This window comes from Acanthopagrus latus, chromosome 15 (assembly GCF_904848185.1).
Source record: "Acanthopagrus latus isolate v.2019 chromosome 15, fAcaLat1.1, whole genome shotgun sequence".
Lineage (NCBI taxonomy): Eukaryota > Metazoa > Chordata > Actinopteri > Spariformes > Sparidae > Acanthopagrus > Acanthopagrus latus.
Window position 1 is genome coordinate 6,690,647 of NC_051053.1, and position 14,755 is coordinate 6,705,401.

At 44.0% G+C, this 14,755-nt stretch overlaps 1 protein-coding gene and 1 long non-coding RNA gene across 3 annotated transcripts in view; one reads left to right on the plus strand and one right to left on the minus strand.

Moving 5' to 3' along the window:
- Positions 1–11,119, plus strand: LOC119033004. Of its 2 annotated transcripts, XR_005079113.1 has the most exons (4): positions 1–128; positions 263–302; positions 10,092–10,223; positions 10,342–11,119. It is a non-coding gene; the product is annotated as an uncharacterized LOC119033004 (long non-coding RNA). The 2 variants fall into 2 exon arrangements; XR_005079112.1 differs by having other exon boundaries at positions 10,092–11,119.
- Positions 7,638–14,755, minus strand: part of crtac1b (cartilage acidic protein 1b) — a 25,850-nt gene continuing 18,732 nt past the window's right edge. Inside the window, exons 9-15 of the mRNA XM_037122573.1 lie at positions 12,863–12,945; positions 12,494–12,594; positions 12,235–12,403; positions 10,075–10,220; positions 9,531–9,573; positions 9,296–9,439; positions 7,638–9,008 (exon numbers count right to left, since the gene is read on the minus strand). Of these exons, the coding sequence (XP_036978468.1) occupies positions 8,881–9,008; positions 9,296–9,439; positions 9,531–9,573; positions 10,075–10,220; positions 12,235–12,403; positions 12,494–12,594; positions 12,863–12,945 (814 nt within the window). The 3' untranslated portion in view covers positions 7,638–8,880. The remainder of the gene's footprint in view (positions 9,009–9,295; positions 9,440–9,530; positions 9,574–10,074; positions 10,221–12,234; positions 12,404–12,493; positions 12,595–12,862; positions 12,946–14,755) is intronic.

Consider the following 14,755-nt stretch of genomic DNA (forward strand, 5'->3'; position numbering starts at 1 on the left):
TTCAGATTTGACTGGGTTATGACTCAGTGAAACAGTATGATTTCTACCCTGCTGCGGCCCATGACTCACACCTCGCCCTCCGTTCCCCTTTCCTTCAAGCGTCCCAGACCTCCTGGGGAGATTAGACGGTGAGCGTGCTGGAGCATTTAGCAGATTAAAGAGCCAGATATTTCCCTCAGGAGTCGGTCGCGATCCGGGTAATGTTAGTTACCCATTTTTGCCGACACTGTCACCTCATCACCTTTTTTTTTTTTTTTCCCAGCTTGTTGCACTGCCATCAAGTGGCCAACAAATCATTTCAGGTAGGCCTGTGAAGGAGTTCTGGACCAACTTGTTTCACTGAACCTTCCTTGCAGCTAATTTTTGCGTGTGTATGTGTGAGCATGTGTGTGCGAGAGGTGTACAGTAGATCCATCATAGCCTGCTAATAAGGCTAAAAGAAATGAGTGATAACGTCCTGGCAGATATTGAGGCTTAGTGAAGATCACAGGGGTAAAGACAGAGGAGGAGCGGTGAGGGCGAACTGATATTTACTCAAAGACAGCAGAGGAGTGAAGAAACATCTCAACACCTGTGTGGAAAGGTCACGCCTGCACTAACAGGCCACTCTCTCCCCCCTACACAGACCTTCTTTGTTCCTTAAAATCCCCCCCACCCACCCACCTTTTGCTACAGTTTGTTGCTGCAATTGTTTTGAGTTTCCAAGTTTTTAATATTCTCCATTCTTTTGGCCGCATGGCGCTTTCTCTGTCTACTCGACTTCCTGCACGCCTTTCCTGCTCTTTCATTTCTTCTTCTCTAAACAGGGGAAAAATTGGCCCGCTTTACCTTTTCCACAGTTTCTTTTCTGCCTGAGTCACTTAGGGCTAGAGGGGATAAAAGTCACTTTCTGCTATTGATCGGTTAAAATGTTTATTCCGACGAAGAATCAGTACCCTACCGCAGCCTCGTGTTCCCAACATTTTTTGACTGGCAGCGGTGCCTGGCAAACGCTGAGCAGCCATCATAGTGAAGTTTACGGTTGTGTGATTGCATGTGATGCATCGGACATGTGGTCCCTCCGGAGAAGCTCTTGGCGTCAGAGCCAAATCAGGCCTGTAGTGACATAAGAGGAAGGTGTTTGCTCCTACATCCTGCTCCTAGCCGCTCATCTGTGACCGGAATTACCCACAAATACACATTTATTTTCCGTTCCCTGAACAAAAAGAAAAAAAAAAAAAAAAAAAACATCGACACATCCGGAATCCAGTCAAACAAAATAATTTGTGAGCTCCGGCGGTCTAACATAGAGTCTCCCGAGGCATCAGAACTCTGAGCTCAGAGCTGTGCTCACTCAAGCCCGCCAAACATTTATCAACATCTGCCCAAATTCAGGATCACGCTGAGTTGTGATTGTGCATTAAAACCAACAATTGCGCATTGTTGCAACAAACGAGGGAGATTCAGCGCTACTGCTCCCAGACATCGTGTACACAGAACCCCCTCCCACACACAGAGCCTTCTGGCTCTCTGGTTGAACGTGGAGGTTGTATCTGATGTTTAACATTTGTTTTTGAAATTCTGCCGTGAAACCCGCAGAGCTGAGAGGCTCTTTGAAGAGCTCAAACACGGTGGAAACTGCAGGATTTGCCTCTCCCTGTTTTGGCCACACTTGGTTTATTGTGCTTAGCTTTAGTTTTGGAGACCCTCCCTTAGCTAAATCGATTCTCCCCCCCACACCCCCCCGCTATACCGCTGCCCTGCCTGTTGGCTTTGGCATCAACATCCGCTCAGTTTACTTAACCTCCGTGTGATTGACAGCCCTTGTGTTGTGTTTGCCTCTGGACCGCCCCCAAGTGCAGCCCAGAATGCTGCATAAAAACACAATGTTAAGAGTCTGAGGGTGGAGACGTGTGGTTCTGGTTAAAAATGTCACTTCTGATCACTTCGGGTAATTGTGAGACAGGGGTTATTGTGTGTCGTTCTCCTCGGATCTCAGGCTGAAGGCGAATAAATGGGGCTGTGTCAGTCACTGCTCCCCGCGCTGCGTTTAAATGTTGAACAGAAACAGGGATGAAACGGGGATTGAGGCTGCGGAAGAGAGCGTTGAAATGTCTTCTCAGTTTTGCTACACCCAGCGACACACTCAAGGCCAAAGACGGGGATAAGCAACAAAAGATGCACCAATTAGAGAGCACACCTACTGGACAAGCCCCACTGAGACTACATGTGGGACAGTGTCCATATGACAGTGTTAGTACATGCTTGTGTATGGTACATGTAAATGTATATGCACAAGTTTATATGTTCAATAGACTACTGCACCTTTGACTGCAGGAAGTAGTCACATTACAGACCGCAGTGAAGCATTTCTTGTTTTTTTAAGAATCCATCCACACCAACATGACCGTATTGATATAGGCTCTGTGTGTGTTTAACATAGCCAAGCAAGTTTTTTGTTCAGTCTCTGTGTGACAGAAATTAGCTGTATTTTGTAGTCACACATAAAGAAGCATTCCTTGTTCTGTGGACTAAACTAAAAAGGCAAAGAAAGAGAGATTTTCCTCTTGTCATGTCATGTCATTGGCAGCGTTATAGAAGGCAAAGGTCTATTATTTTTCATATATCTGAGCCTGCAGTCAAACATATTTTTTCCAATCTCATAATATATCAGACTGTTTTTTTTCAGTGACTAAAACGTAGTGTTATAAGTAATTTATCACTCTACACAGCCAGTAATATTGTGATGTAATGCATTACTTTAAAATGAAGGTAACTGGTAATATGTAATATATTGCATTTTTAAGTAACTTGTTCAACACTGCCATTCAAAAGTACTGAAAGTATGGGAAGTGTTTTTAAAAAACAGATCTGCAATCAGATTTTTAACACAGGCAGCAAAGATATTGATTCCTTTAGTGGTTAGATCTGCTGCCTCACGTCAAGACTGATCCCTGGAGACGGACCCCTCCGAGGGCTGCATGGTGATGTCTTTGTAAATCGGGGCGATGGCAGAATTCTTATCTTTATTCTAACAGAGGAAATAATCTGTACAAGTAATAATCAGTTATAACGTGGTACTTTAGTTCGTTGCTGTGATCTGGAAACAGCATCTCTGAATGGAGGCCGAACGGGAAAAGAAGCACGAGGACTCAGACGACCACACAGGATTGAAACAATCACTTTGAATAACACAATTTATTTGGAAGAGAAGTTGATGGCAAACTGCAAAGTAGTGAGTGCACTTCCTGCGTACTGTTTTTTTGTGCAATGAGGGACTGTTACAACATTTTGAACAGTCAAGATAATCTGTTGTCGACTTCAGCACCTCTCTGAATCATGTTTCTTGCCCCTTCAGACTTTGTTGCTGCAATGCCCCCAGGTTAGAAATGGTAGTCGGCACTGCTTTCCTTTAACCGCATGCTTTCTAACCGTTCTGTACTGAGAACAGTTCCGGCCTCTTGTAGAAGGACAGTGGATTTTATAATGTGTTATCACTTATTTAATTATCTTTGACGTGTTCAGATAATGGCTCGAAATTAGCCGTAATCACAATAACCTGCAGCCCACTTAAGAGCCAGCTGTTGTGTGTAATGCCATTCTTGCTCAAGTGGTTGCTCAAGTAGCTTTATCTGTAATGTCACTGACTCGCTTTAATGTTCAGGCACGGTGAAATTAGTCAAATAAATTGGAATCAATTATAGACATGAATGATGAAGCGTTAATTTTTAACCTCAGGTTGCCCCTGGGATTAGTCCTGCACTGCCTGGCCCAAAAACACAGGGGATGAGATGTCTGTACGGGGCATTACTCTGCTCATGAAGCTGAAAAACGCGCCGTGTTGTTCAGGGGCAAGCTCGCTTTCAGCAACTAAAGGAAAAACTAGCCTCAGCTACACAAATGGCCGCCACAGTGTATACATCCACATCTACAGATCTTTTTCTTCTCCCCTCCTTCCTTCCGCCTCTATTTTTCTGGTCATTTCCGAGAAGTGCAAACATTTCCTTAACATGTCCCTCTGTATCTGATCTCATGTCAGTCTCTGTGGCCGCTTCATGGCGTGTGTACTTTGTGCAAATGCTGTTCGAGGGATATTTCATGATTAGCGGTCTGAAGCGAACACACACACGTAAAAAGGCATTTGGATTGTTTTTCCACATGGAGCACATGCCCACACGCAAACAGGCTGCACACACACACACACACACACACACACACACAGGACCACACTCTGCTGAAACACACACACACACACACACACACACACACACACACACTGAGCAGTGTGTTCCAGGTTTTATTTTTCACAAGGACATCTCCACTTGCAGCTGGAGCTTCTGGGACACAAAACAATGCCGTGCCCATGCCAGACACACTCGCGCGCACACACACACACACACACACACACACACACACACACACACACACACACACACACACACACACACACACCATGTTTCCTGCAGGTCGTTGGACATCATTCATTGACACTGTTCAGCTACATTACATGGTTTAATTTCTTTTAAAGAGGTCATATTATGCTTTCTGGAGTTTCATCTTTCCTCTATTGTGTTGTGTAGCATTTTTGTGATGTAAAAAGGTCTGCAAAGTGAAAAAGTCCACGCCAAAGAGAGTTATTCTCTCCCACAGAACACACTGCTCCTGCGCTGCCTGAAACACGTTGTTTGGAGCTGAGTCTTTACTTCCAAACTTGTGTATGTCACTATGTAACAAAATATGATTATATACATATTATTAAATATACAGCAGCCATGCTATTAGTTCACACTGTCTTGCTTGGCATCACCCACCCTACCTTGCCTCTGATTGGCTACATCCTGCCCGTTAAGTAATGTACATGTGCAACTCTCAAAGATCAAAGATTGAACAGAGGCCAAATAAAAGTATGAACCTGAAATTTTCCAAAATATGACCTCTTTAAAGCTTACCTTTTCCTCAGCCTGAGTCTTTCCTGTCGTTCTTATTACTGATAACATGTCATTTCTCTATCTTTCTGTCCTAAAAAAATGTAAATCTACTTCTATGTGTGTCCAAAGTGCTTGAGTAAAGTAATCCATCACTGTAAATACTGTATTTTTCGTTTATTTCTTTCAGCAACACCTCATACCTTGAATATACTCCAGTTTGACTGGGCACAGACAAGCTTCATATCTGAAATGAGTCTTGTGTAACTGCGAGAATTGTGATTTTACTGTTCGATAGTGTTCATAGTATGTTTAGTGGCACATTGCATGTACACATTGCTAACAATCTTCTGTGGTGTCCTTTCTCTCTTCACAAACGTCAGAATCAGCTGAAATGCCACAACACATTTCAACACATTTATAGGAAAAAATACAAACTGGATTCACACGACCATGTCTGACAACAAATGACTACATCGTTATTAGGACTGCGTAGGAGAATGTGAGGGGTTAAAACAACGGAGTGTCCTCTTAAAGCGTGCAGCGTGTGGATCTTATTCTTCATGCAAACTATGAGCTTACACATCAGATACAGTTCGAGGCTGACCCGAGAGTGTGAGCCAAACTACAAAACGTTTCCACTCCGCTCCTCATGATAACACTTCCACGGCAACCTCAGTTGAACCTCATTAACATTTCTGTTTTCCGAGCAAACATATTCGAAGATTTGACTGGAGCGCTTTCGCTGAACCCTCGGTAACTCTCACTCTCCACAGATTCTTTGGCTTTCACAGAGAGCATGACAACATCGGCAGCGCGGGTCCAACAGAGATCCGCCATGAGTAATTTTAATTGCTTTAACACATCCATCATCGTTTGCTTATTAGTTTTTCATGCTCCGATGCCTCTTGGTTTTTCATTAAAAATGTCTCAGAGAGAAGTAAGTGCAGTGTCTAAATCTCAGCTGAAATGTTTGATATTTACAGGTGGCATCTGTGGTCTGGGTCCAACTCATTAGCGGGCTCAGGGACTGATGTCAAGGGCCACGAGTTTGGTGGAATGTGTGAGGTTTTCGGCTAAAAAATGTCCAAAAATTTATATAACACTTGCCTCAGCGAGTGGATAGGGAGAAGTCTCTGAATCACGCACAGACTCACGAACACACACACACACACACACACTCACTCCTCTGGAGGACCGCACAGGCCAGCAGTTGATGATAAATCGATCCCCTGCTATGACAGTGATTGTGGTCTAAAACTGGATGAGTTGGGAGTTGCGCTGCGTAGTTTCTGCACTGCGACTGCTGAGAGGAGAACTGATGCTCCCCTTCACAGAAATGTGGAAGCTGTCAACATCTTGTGTGTGGGGGGGGGGCATGTTCTCATCTTTTCTGCCAAAACGTGCATTCATTTCCTAAAAAGTGTCAAGAGACATGTGGCGAAGGAGCGTTACATACATATACTGAGGGTTCAAAGTCAGAAGAATCACTTCAGACACATGATGAGGAAAGTGGGGTTTGTTTTAGTTTATTGTCAGAGAATCACAGCCTCCAGATACCCACACCTTCTCACTTCTGACTTTGTGTTTTGTATATTTTTGTCTTTAAATGGTCGAAGTTGGGTCAAGATATGATTAAATACTGTGATGTAATGTTTACTTAATCTTCGCATTCATAAGTCTGGTGATATTTTAGATTTTTCCTACTGTCAACAAATCCCTTAAAAATACCAAAATCCATGATGAATTGACCCTGCTAACAAGCATCGCCTGTGTTTCCAGACCTACTGTATGCTCGGTTTTCTCTGTGCCATGCAGCTCCATTGTGCTTCAAACATGATTAAACTAATAAATGAGCCACACCGTTGCACTGAGTGACATGTTCCTCAGCAGTGGCAGGGACAGACGCTTTCATTTTAAATCAATGTGTCACTGGCGAGTTCATTTACCACCTATTACAGCTACGAGTATGTGTGTTGTGCAGCACAGGCAATAGAGTAAAGGGAGTTAGGTGAGACTACATTTTAGACTGTGCTTAATGTACAGACTGACGGCGCTGCTGACTCCCAGTGATCAGCTCTTGCTTCCTCTGTGTCTGACAGTTTATATTTCAAATATCAAATCTGCACATGACCTAAAGCTCCGAGGCGGCTCCATCTCAGTCATAAAATGTTAGCATTGCAGACCGAAACTGGTCATCGTGGAGACAAATTTCACTTTTAGCACACCTCGCTGCAGCAACAAATAGCATGCCCAACAAACTTGCATCATTTACTCCTGTGCGAGCCCCTTTTTCTAAAAGCTACAGTTTCAACATGCAGTCAGAATCCCACAGGCAGGGTTGGGAGGTGACAATTTATTAAGGGACTTTATTATACTTTATTGACTTGTTGACAACAACCAAAATATAGAATATCACCAGGATTGTCCTTTATACTGTAGTTTTACATTAAGTTGCGAACTGGGCTGGAACGTTGAAATGCCATCAAAGTGACGTTAAAACTTTTTTTAAACAGACTACTTTACTGCACTATATTGAGCTCAATGTGGAGCATCGCCAGCGCTACATTAAACAGACTGGTGAGTTTTGTTTCCAGAACAATCATTCATTCCAGAGTGCATCATGGTCCATAACATCGAGATCACTTTCCTTTTGTCTTCATGTTCTCGTCAACTGCCCATTATTCTAATCTTAAATGGGAAAATAAGCAATTACTAAACTGGCAACTGACATTTTTTTGCTATAAACGTGACTGCACAATGTAAATAGCTCTGGAATAATGACACGAGCATTTAGATCGGCTCTCCTTTAAACCTCCATTTCGCTGTGCAGTTCTCTTGGCAGGAAATCTCCCAAGAGGACGAGGACTGACTGGTTATCGAGTCAGTCTGGCAGTCTGGCCACCTCTTCTAATTGGTTCACATCTTTGTTACATAGATATTTTGTCCTGTGCTGCTGGTAGCTGCTTCCCCGTGGCAAGCCAAAAGCAACCTGGTCGTCTTTGCGACAGCGGCACAGGCAGTAACACCACTTGGAATCACTGATGGAGGATCGACTGTTTCCACTTTCCTCTTCTATGAGAACAATTTAAAAAATTATAATTTTAGCAGTGAATATTGAAGGCTGGAGTTTTAATTTAAGTGGCTGATCATTAAAAAAAATTGCATTATGACTCAAGTACACCTTCAGGCTACTGTACTCAATCAAATTCAATTTACTCCTGCCAACTCTTGTGCTCACACACACACACACACACACACACACACACACACACACACACACGCATTTATGTTCTCCACTGTGCTGTTGTGTTATTCATAGGTAACAAAATGTAAGCTACCATTCGAGACAGATGGTCTGGCATATGTTTCTCTACCCAGCTGTCTCTTCGGACACACACACACACACACACACACACACACACACAGAAAACCTAAAGCTTGGAGACCTGGTGCTCCTCAGCATCCCATTAAGCCTATAATAAGACTGAGAGTGACATTGTAAGGATTAATATAGTGGCACTGTGGAGATACAGATGGGGCCTCAGCGTGTCTCTAATGAATGTGGTGTGTGGACTCAGTAGATCTGTCTGCTGTACAGTGTGCGCAGTGCTTTATGTGCTGCAGCTCGACTTATTGACTTGGCTTCGGTTCAGGTCCCACTAAGATAAGTGCCAGGTGATGACGTGAGGGCTCTGCGGGGTGTGACACAGTTACTTGTGAACCCCGTAGCTCCCAGCGTGCATGCTCCCTATGTGCTTCTTTACAGTCCAGAGGGGGCCGGGAGCCAAGAGGCGACACATACCAGCGGAGAGCGGTGGGCGAAGGCTGTGAATAACCGTCGGGAAAAAAGATAGCAGAGATCCACAGAGGAGAAGGAGGGAGAGATGTTTCAGTGAAAAGTTTGCTTTGAGAGTTTTCTGTACATCCCCAGGAAGCAGTGGAGAGAGTTGCGAAGGGGAAAAGACAGCGACAGCTACAGGAGTCCAGTCTGGAGGTGGGAGGAGACGAGTGGTAGCACAGAGACGGAGAGCAGCCAGATAGAAATGCCCGACCACCTGCGTTCCCCAGACGACCGCGTACCCCCAAAGTAGGCGACCTGGGCTGCAGAGAGAGAGAGAGAGGCGAAACAGAGGGCAGGGGAAAAGTTAGGCGGCATCTGCGTCTTTACGGCTGAAAGAGAGCTCATTCACATGGGGGAGTTAGTCGTGCAAGACAGCGGGGTGCAGAGAGGGGACACGGTCGGAGGAATGTTAGCACCTCTAAGCCTTTACTCCAAACCAGAGTAATTAAGGCGGCTTAAGGCATCTCGTTCTCTGGCAGTGCTTCCTTTGTTCTCCCGATTTTAGTAATCCAGCTAAGTCTACCCTGACTCTGCCAGGACCACTCACCCACACAGGCTGAACCATCATCGTTGGGCTCAAAGCCCTGGTTGCATCTCCTCTTGGCGCGGCACTTATAGCTGCCGTAGGTGTTGGTGCAGATAGGGCGGTCAGAGGGGCACACAGAGGGGAACTGGGTACACTCATCTTCATCTGAGGGAGGAGGATGGTAAGGCAAGGGAAAGGAAACACACTTTTTGTCTTGATTTTGGAAAAAGAACAGACGGGTGTTTATTCAGCTTACCTGTGCAACGGCCGTTCTCATTCAGGGCAAACCCATGACCGCACTGTAAGACACGGTCAGTCTGATTAGAGACAAGAATGGGTTGGAATGAAAATCCTTTTAAGTGTGGAAGGTTTGAAACAATTATACAGAGAGGTGACAAATGAAGTAAGAGCTGATAAATGAGTGGAGAAACACAACTAATATAGAAGCTTTCTCACTGATTGAGCCATTTTGTTGCCATGCCTCGTATGAACTTGCGACCTTAGCGAGAATGCTAATTGCTTCTCAAGACTGGGTCATTCCCAGTGATCCCCTTTATGCCATAATGAACTATTTGGAAGAATGCTGTTCAGTTCTCCCTCAGACCTGGATCATCCATACCAGTGATGGCTGAAACTGTTCTGGAGGCTTGTAGAGGCCAAACGTCTCACTGAGACACTTTATGGTGGCTGTAGCCATGCTCTCGTCAATGTATTTCAATAAGAACAGATTTAATTTAATTGTGATGCTGTAAGGTTTGTTTGTAGAAAAAACATTTGAAAATCCCAGTCAAATCCTGTACCTCTATCTCCACGGTAGGAGTGACCTCCTCCTCCTCTCTCGGATAGTGGATCTCCAGCACTGTGTTGACGTCTGAGGGTTCCAGGGGTCGAGCCACCGAGCGGCCGTCTGGCCAGTACACCTCGACGTTCGTGGCAACATCCTTACCTGGTCAGACGTACAGCACAGTCACAGCACATACGAACACTCAGAGGAACATGCATGCATCATTGTGTGATTTTCAGGAGATGCTGTAGTCTCACGTGGCCTTTCTCTTCCTCTCTTTCAGATAGGGAGTGGCACCGTCTTCACTTCTCTCTCCATTAACCATTTTTTATCAGGCAGAGAGAAAGCCCCTCTCCAGAGGGCCTCTGCAGCACTTAATTAAAGTGGCATTTCCAATATAAACAGATCTTGAGTTACCTTGCCAGGCAGTGATCTGCTCAGCAGGTGTGCTGCCCTGAGAGCCAAAGAATATTTCACCTGCTCTGAACTGCACGGCGCCCTCTTGTTTAGTGGTGGGGGTTGTATCACATGTCTACCAGTCTGCTCTGAGGCCACGATGGAGTGGAAGATTAGCTCTTGGAGTGTGTGATGAGTAATAAGGCAGTAAAATCAAGGGCCTCCAGAGATGATCTGTGCTTGGAGCCGTTCCCAGGTAGCCGGGCTGGATGACCAGCAGCTGACGGTCCCATGGGGCCAGAAGGAGCTGGTTCCAGTCTGGCTTCCAGCGGCAACACCTGTCCCCCCATCTCTCTTTACTCTCCCATGGGTGTCCAATCAAGCTGGAGGTATAATAAAACAATGCTTTCCACATGGGGCTGTCATTATCCTTCTCGCTGCTACGCTCTGTAGAGCTGATTCTGTCACCCATTTCTCTCTGTCTGTCTATCCCTTACCCATCTGTCCCAAGCAGTGGCGCTAAAAATGGGAAGTCAACTAAGCAGTTAATCAATCAACAGAGACTAAATGAACATCAAGTATTTATCATATTTGAGAATGTGCTGCTTTTTACCAATTTAAAGGTCCCATAATATGAAAGACACATTTCTCAGGTCTCTACATACATAAACTGGTCCTCCCTGAACCCCCCAGTCCAATAGGGGGGCGTTCATCCCCGAAGTGAAGTTCGGTGTGTCCAGCAGTAAGATAGCAGTGTTTCCCAATGTTGTCGCTCAGGGCTAGACACGCAAATTGCTCTGTTGTTGGTTGTAAAAATCAACTGCCTATATTCTGTCCCAGCTACAGAACAACAGAAGAGACGTTTCATTTTTAACAACAGTGTGCCGGCTGCGGTTCGTGTAAGTTTGTGTGTATGTGCGGACCACTTCACATCGGACCGCTTAAGTACAAAGCTGGTCCCAGCCATACCAGACCCAGCAACTGCACCTGAGCCACAGGTAAGAGTCGCCACTTTTTGATAGTATTTACAGTTGCCTATGAGTATGGTGAAGTCAGCTGGAAACTGGCTAACTAGTTAGCTCCGGTAAGGTCAGCTAAGCAATGGCGTTTGAAGCAAGTTTAATGTTAATAATATTACAAGGGAGCTTGGTTGTCACAGTAAAATAGCTGTTAGCCATTAGCTACATCATAATAACAACTCATACGAACAAACTAACATTATTCAGACACACTAACCATTCTGAAACGTTCCACTGCAGCCGCAGAGTCTGTATTTCTTCAGGAGCCTCTCCTTCTAAGTCAAACTGGTTTGGTTGAATGATAGCATTTCGGCGAGCCAAAGCGATACATCCACAGTAAAACATTAGCGCATGCTACCACTAGCGTAAGAGGCATCGTTTCCCTGAGAGGGGTGTGTAGCAGGCAAGTAGGCATTGACAGATGGAGCTCATTAGCATTTAAAGGTGCAGGCACAGAAACAGCCTGCTCTCAGTAGAGCTCACTTGAGCGACTTTTAGACAGCTGAAATTCAGGACCACGGATGGGTTTGGGGCAATGCATTTTGAATATAGTGTTGTTGGACCTCTGACAGCTGTGTGACAGTGATGAAAAACAGTATAATATGGGACCTTTGATGTAATTGTCAGGCTATGTAACATGAAGACACTGACTTGAGCTCTGAGAAGTGTTAAGAAGCTAAAAAATCTCCATAATCAGAGAGCCAGTTAGCGCTAACAGGTGCAATACCAGTATTAGTGTAACTGTTGAAATAAAACCTTACCAAGGCCAAAGTGAGCAACAGGCTCCATCTCACACAGGTACCCTGAGCCACCATCGATTATCCGTGTGTGTGGGCCACTCTTTTTGGTGTACACCACCACTTTAGCTCCTCGGGCAAAAGCACCGAATTTGGTGCGGGGAATTACTCGCAGCCAGGAGTTGGTGGTTCCCTGAGACACAGACAGAATAAGAAAAGAGAATGGACCGTTTGGCTCAAGATAAAACTGTCAAAGTGATGCCGAGGCCTTCCAAACACTCACCTGGATGACTCTGTAGACAGAGAGCGGCTGTGCTGCACTTTCCCCGTGAGACACCAGCAGCTCCAGACGCCCGTCACCGTCAAAGTCTGTGGCTACAGCACCTGGAGAGCCATTACACTGATGATGCAGCTAAACACTTCAGGAAACAGCTTGCATAACAGTTATCATCCTAATGCAGGGAAACATGGACATAATGTTGCAGCAGTCACAGAACTAACTATGTGGAACAAGTCTTTATTTCTTCTACAAAGCACATGAAGGAAGACATCTCCAGTGGAACACTGGTGCCACCTAATGGTAAGACATTGGAATAGCAGATACTTGTCACTGTTGATGCTGAGGTGACCGGTGAAAGGTGAAAGCGCTCACCAGTTCCACGTCCTTCAGGCTCTGACGCCTCCCCGACGTTCAGCTCTTCTATCTGGGGGTCTCCATGTTCTCTCCTGCTCACCCTGTCACATCAGCATCACAGCAGTTACCCATGGAATCAAATAAAACCTCAGTACTATGGCCACATTGTATATAGAAGAAACAAACAAACATTTTGGAGGTGCTTGTACTTGAGTACATACATTTTTTTTTTTTTTTCATATTTTTACACTGTTACGCTTGTGAAAATGTGGAAAAACTATAGTACATGTACCGATTTGTATTTGGCCATTAAAACTACTCTACAGATTGAGATTTTACATACACATATACGGTGAACACTTGATAATACCATCATTAATAAACTTAATTTTGCGTAATTTTACTTTAGTTATCTTTCGCTGTTTACAAAGAAATGCTTTATAAACCACTTATAACCAATGTAAAGCTTTCTGAACATCAGTTGCTACAATATGACGGCCATCCAAAGGATTTTCATAGATGAGCTACACGGTATTTGTTAACAATTCGCCAAGTATTATACAACATGTAGCTGCAACTTTGCGATAAAAAATTGCTTAATGGATGGTTAATAAAGCATTTTCTTGTTTGTTTAAAGTGAAGTAGCTATTAACTGAAGATGAATTAACTAGAAATGTGCACTTTAATTAAGTTTATTTTAAGTATTCCCCAGCTATAATCAGCTAATGAAATATGATAGTGATGAGTAATTGTTTACTTTTATTTGTGCAGAATCATAAATTGAGACTGCAGAACTTTGCAGTCTGATGTTGCTGCTTTAAATATGGATCTTCATACTTCTTCTCCTTTAAGACTCAAATGTCATCTCACATGACATTCAGTATTTGCAAATAGTAAGCAGAGCTGCAGGACAGTGGAGAGAAAAAACTGACATGACATTGCAATATTGTGGTTTTCTGTGATAAAATAAAGCAAATAAAAAACACATTAATTTCATCAAAGACCCAGAGTAGGCCCCTGTTTGGTTTGGGTAAATTAATCAAGGATGACTGTGATTGGTGGTTGCTGTGTATGCAGCGCCTGCATGTCTGTCTCTCTCACGCTGACTCAGTAGGCAGAATTCTCCTGTAGATTAATCACAGCCATGACAAACTTGTGAGTTCTGCTTTTGTCGCAAGCAACAAAAAACTTGACCTCACATGTTTGAGCTCATTTGCCGTACTCTACGTCCTGCAGTTTGACTACTGTGCATGCACACAATGCAGTGTCAGTGCTGAAATTATATATGGTGCAGTCGTGAATGGTGCAGTCATGAATGAATAACTTGGTCTTCATTTGTTTAATGCAACACGCTACATACAACATTAGTAACATTTAATAATGAATTACCCTTATTGATTTTTTATATTCACTTGCTGATTTTCATCATAATTTCTTTGGTTTTATGTGATTTTCATCTTTCTGTGAATATTTGTTTTAGAGTATGCCTTGTGAATTATTTGGCCTGATGTGACAAATCATGCACATAGCTACCTGCAATGCACCTTTAATGACAGAGCATTTCCATATCCAAGTTTCTTCAAGTTATAATTTTATTTCCCAATGCACTAATGTGCTGATCCTGGCTGTTAAAGCCCTCAGCTCAGCTAAATATTGATTAGCAGAATTTAATTAATTAGCTCGGGCACAATAGTTTGAGCTTGTTTTTCTTTTTTCCAGTGGCAGGGAGCGGAGTTAAATTAGCTGATTCATCTTCATACTAGACAATGGCAGAGCCGCGGGCTGTGGAGCAGTGACCCTCTCAGACCCTCAGCGTGTCCAGAAAGACAAATTCTCCTCCAGCGACCTGGCAGGACTATTCTGATCCAGGAAACCTCTGGGGCTTACACTGATTATTGATATTCAGCATGA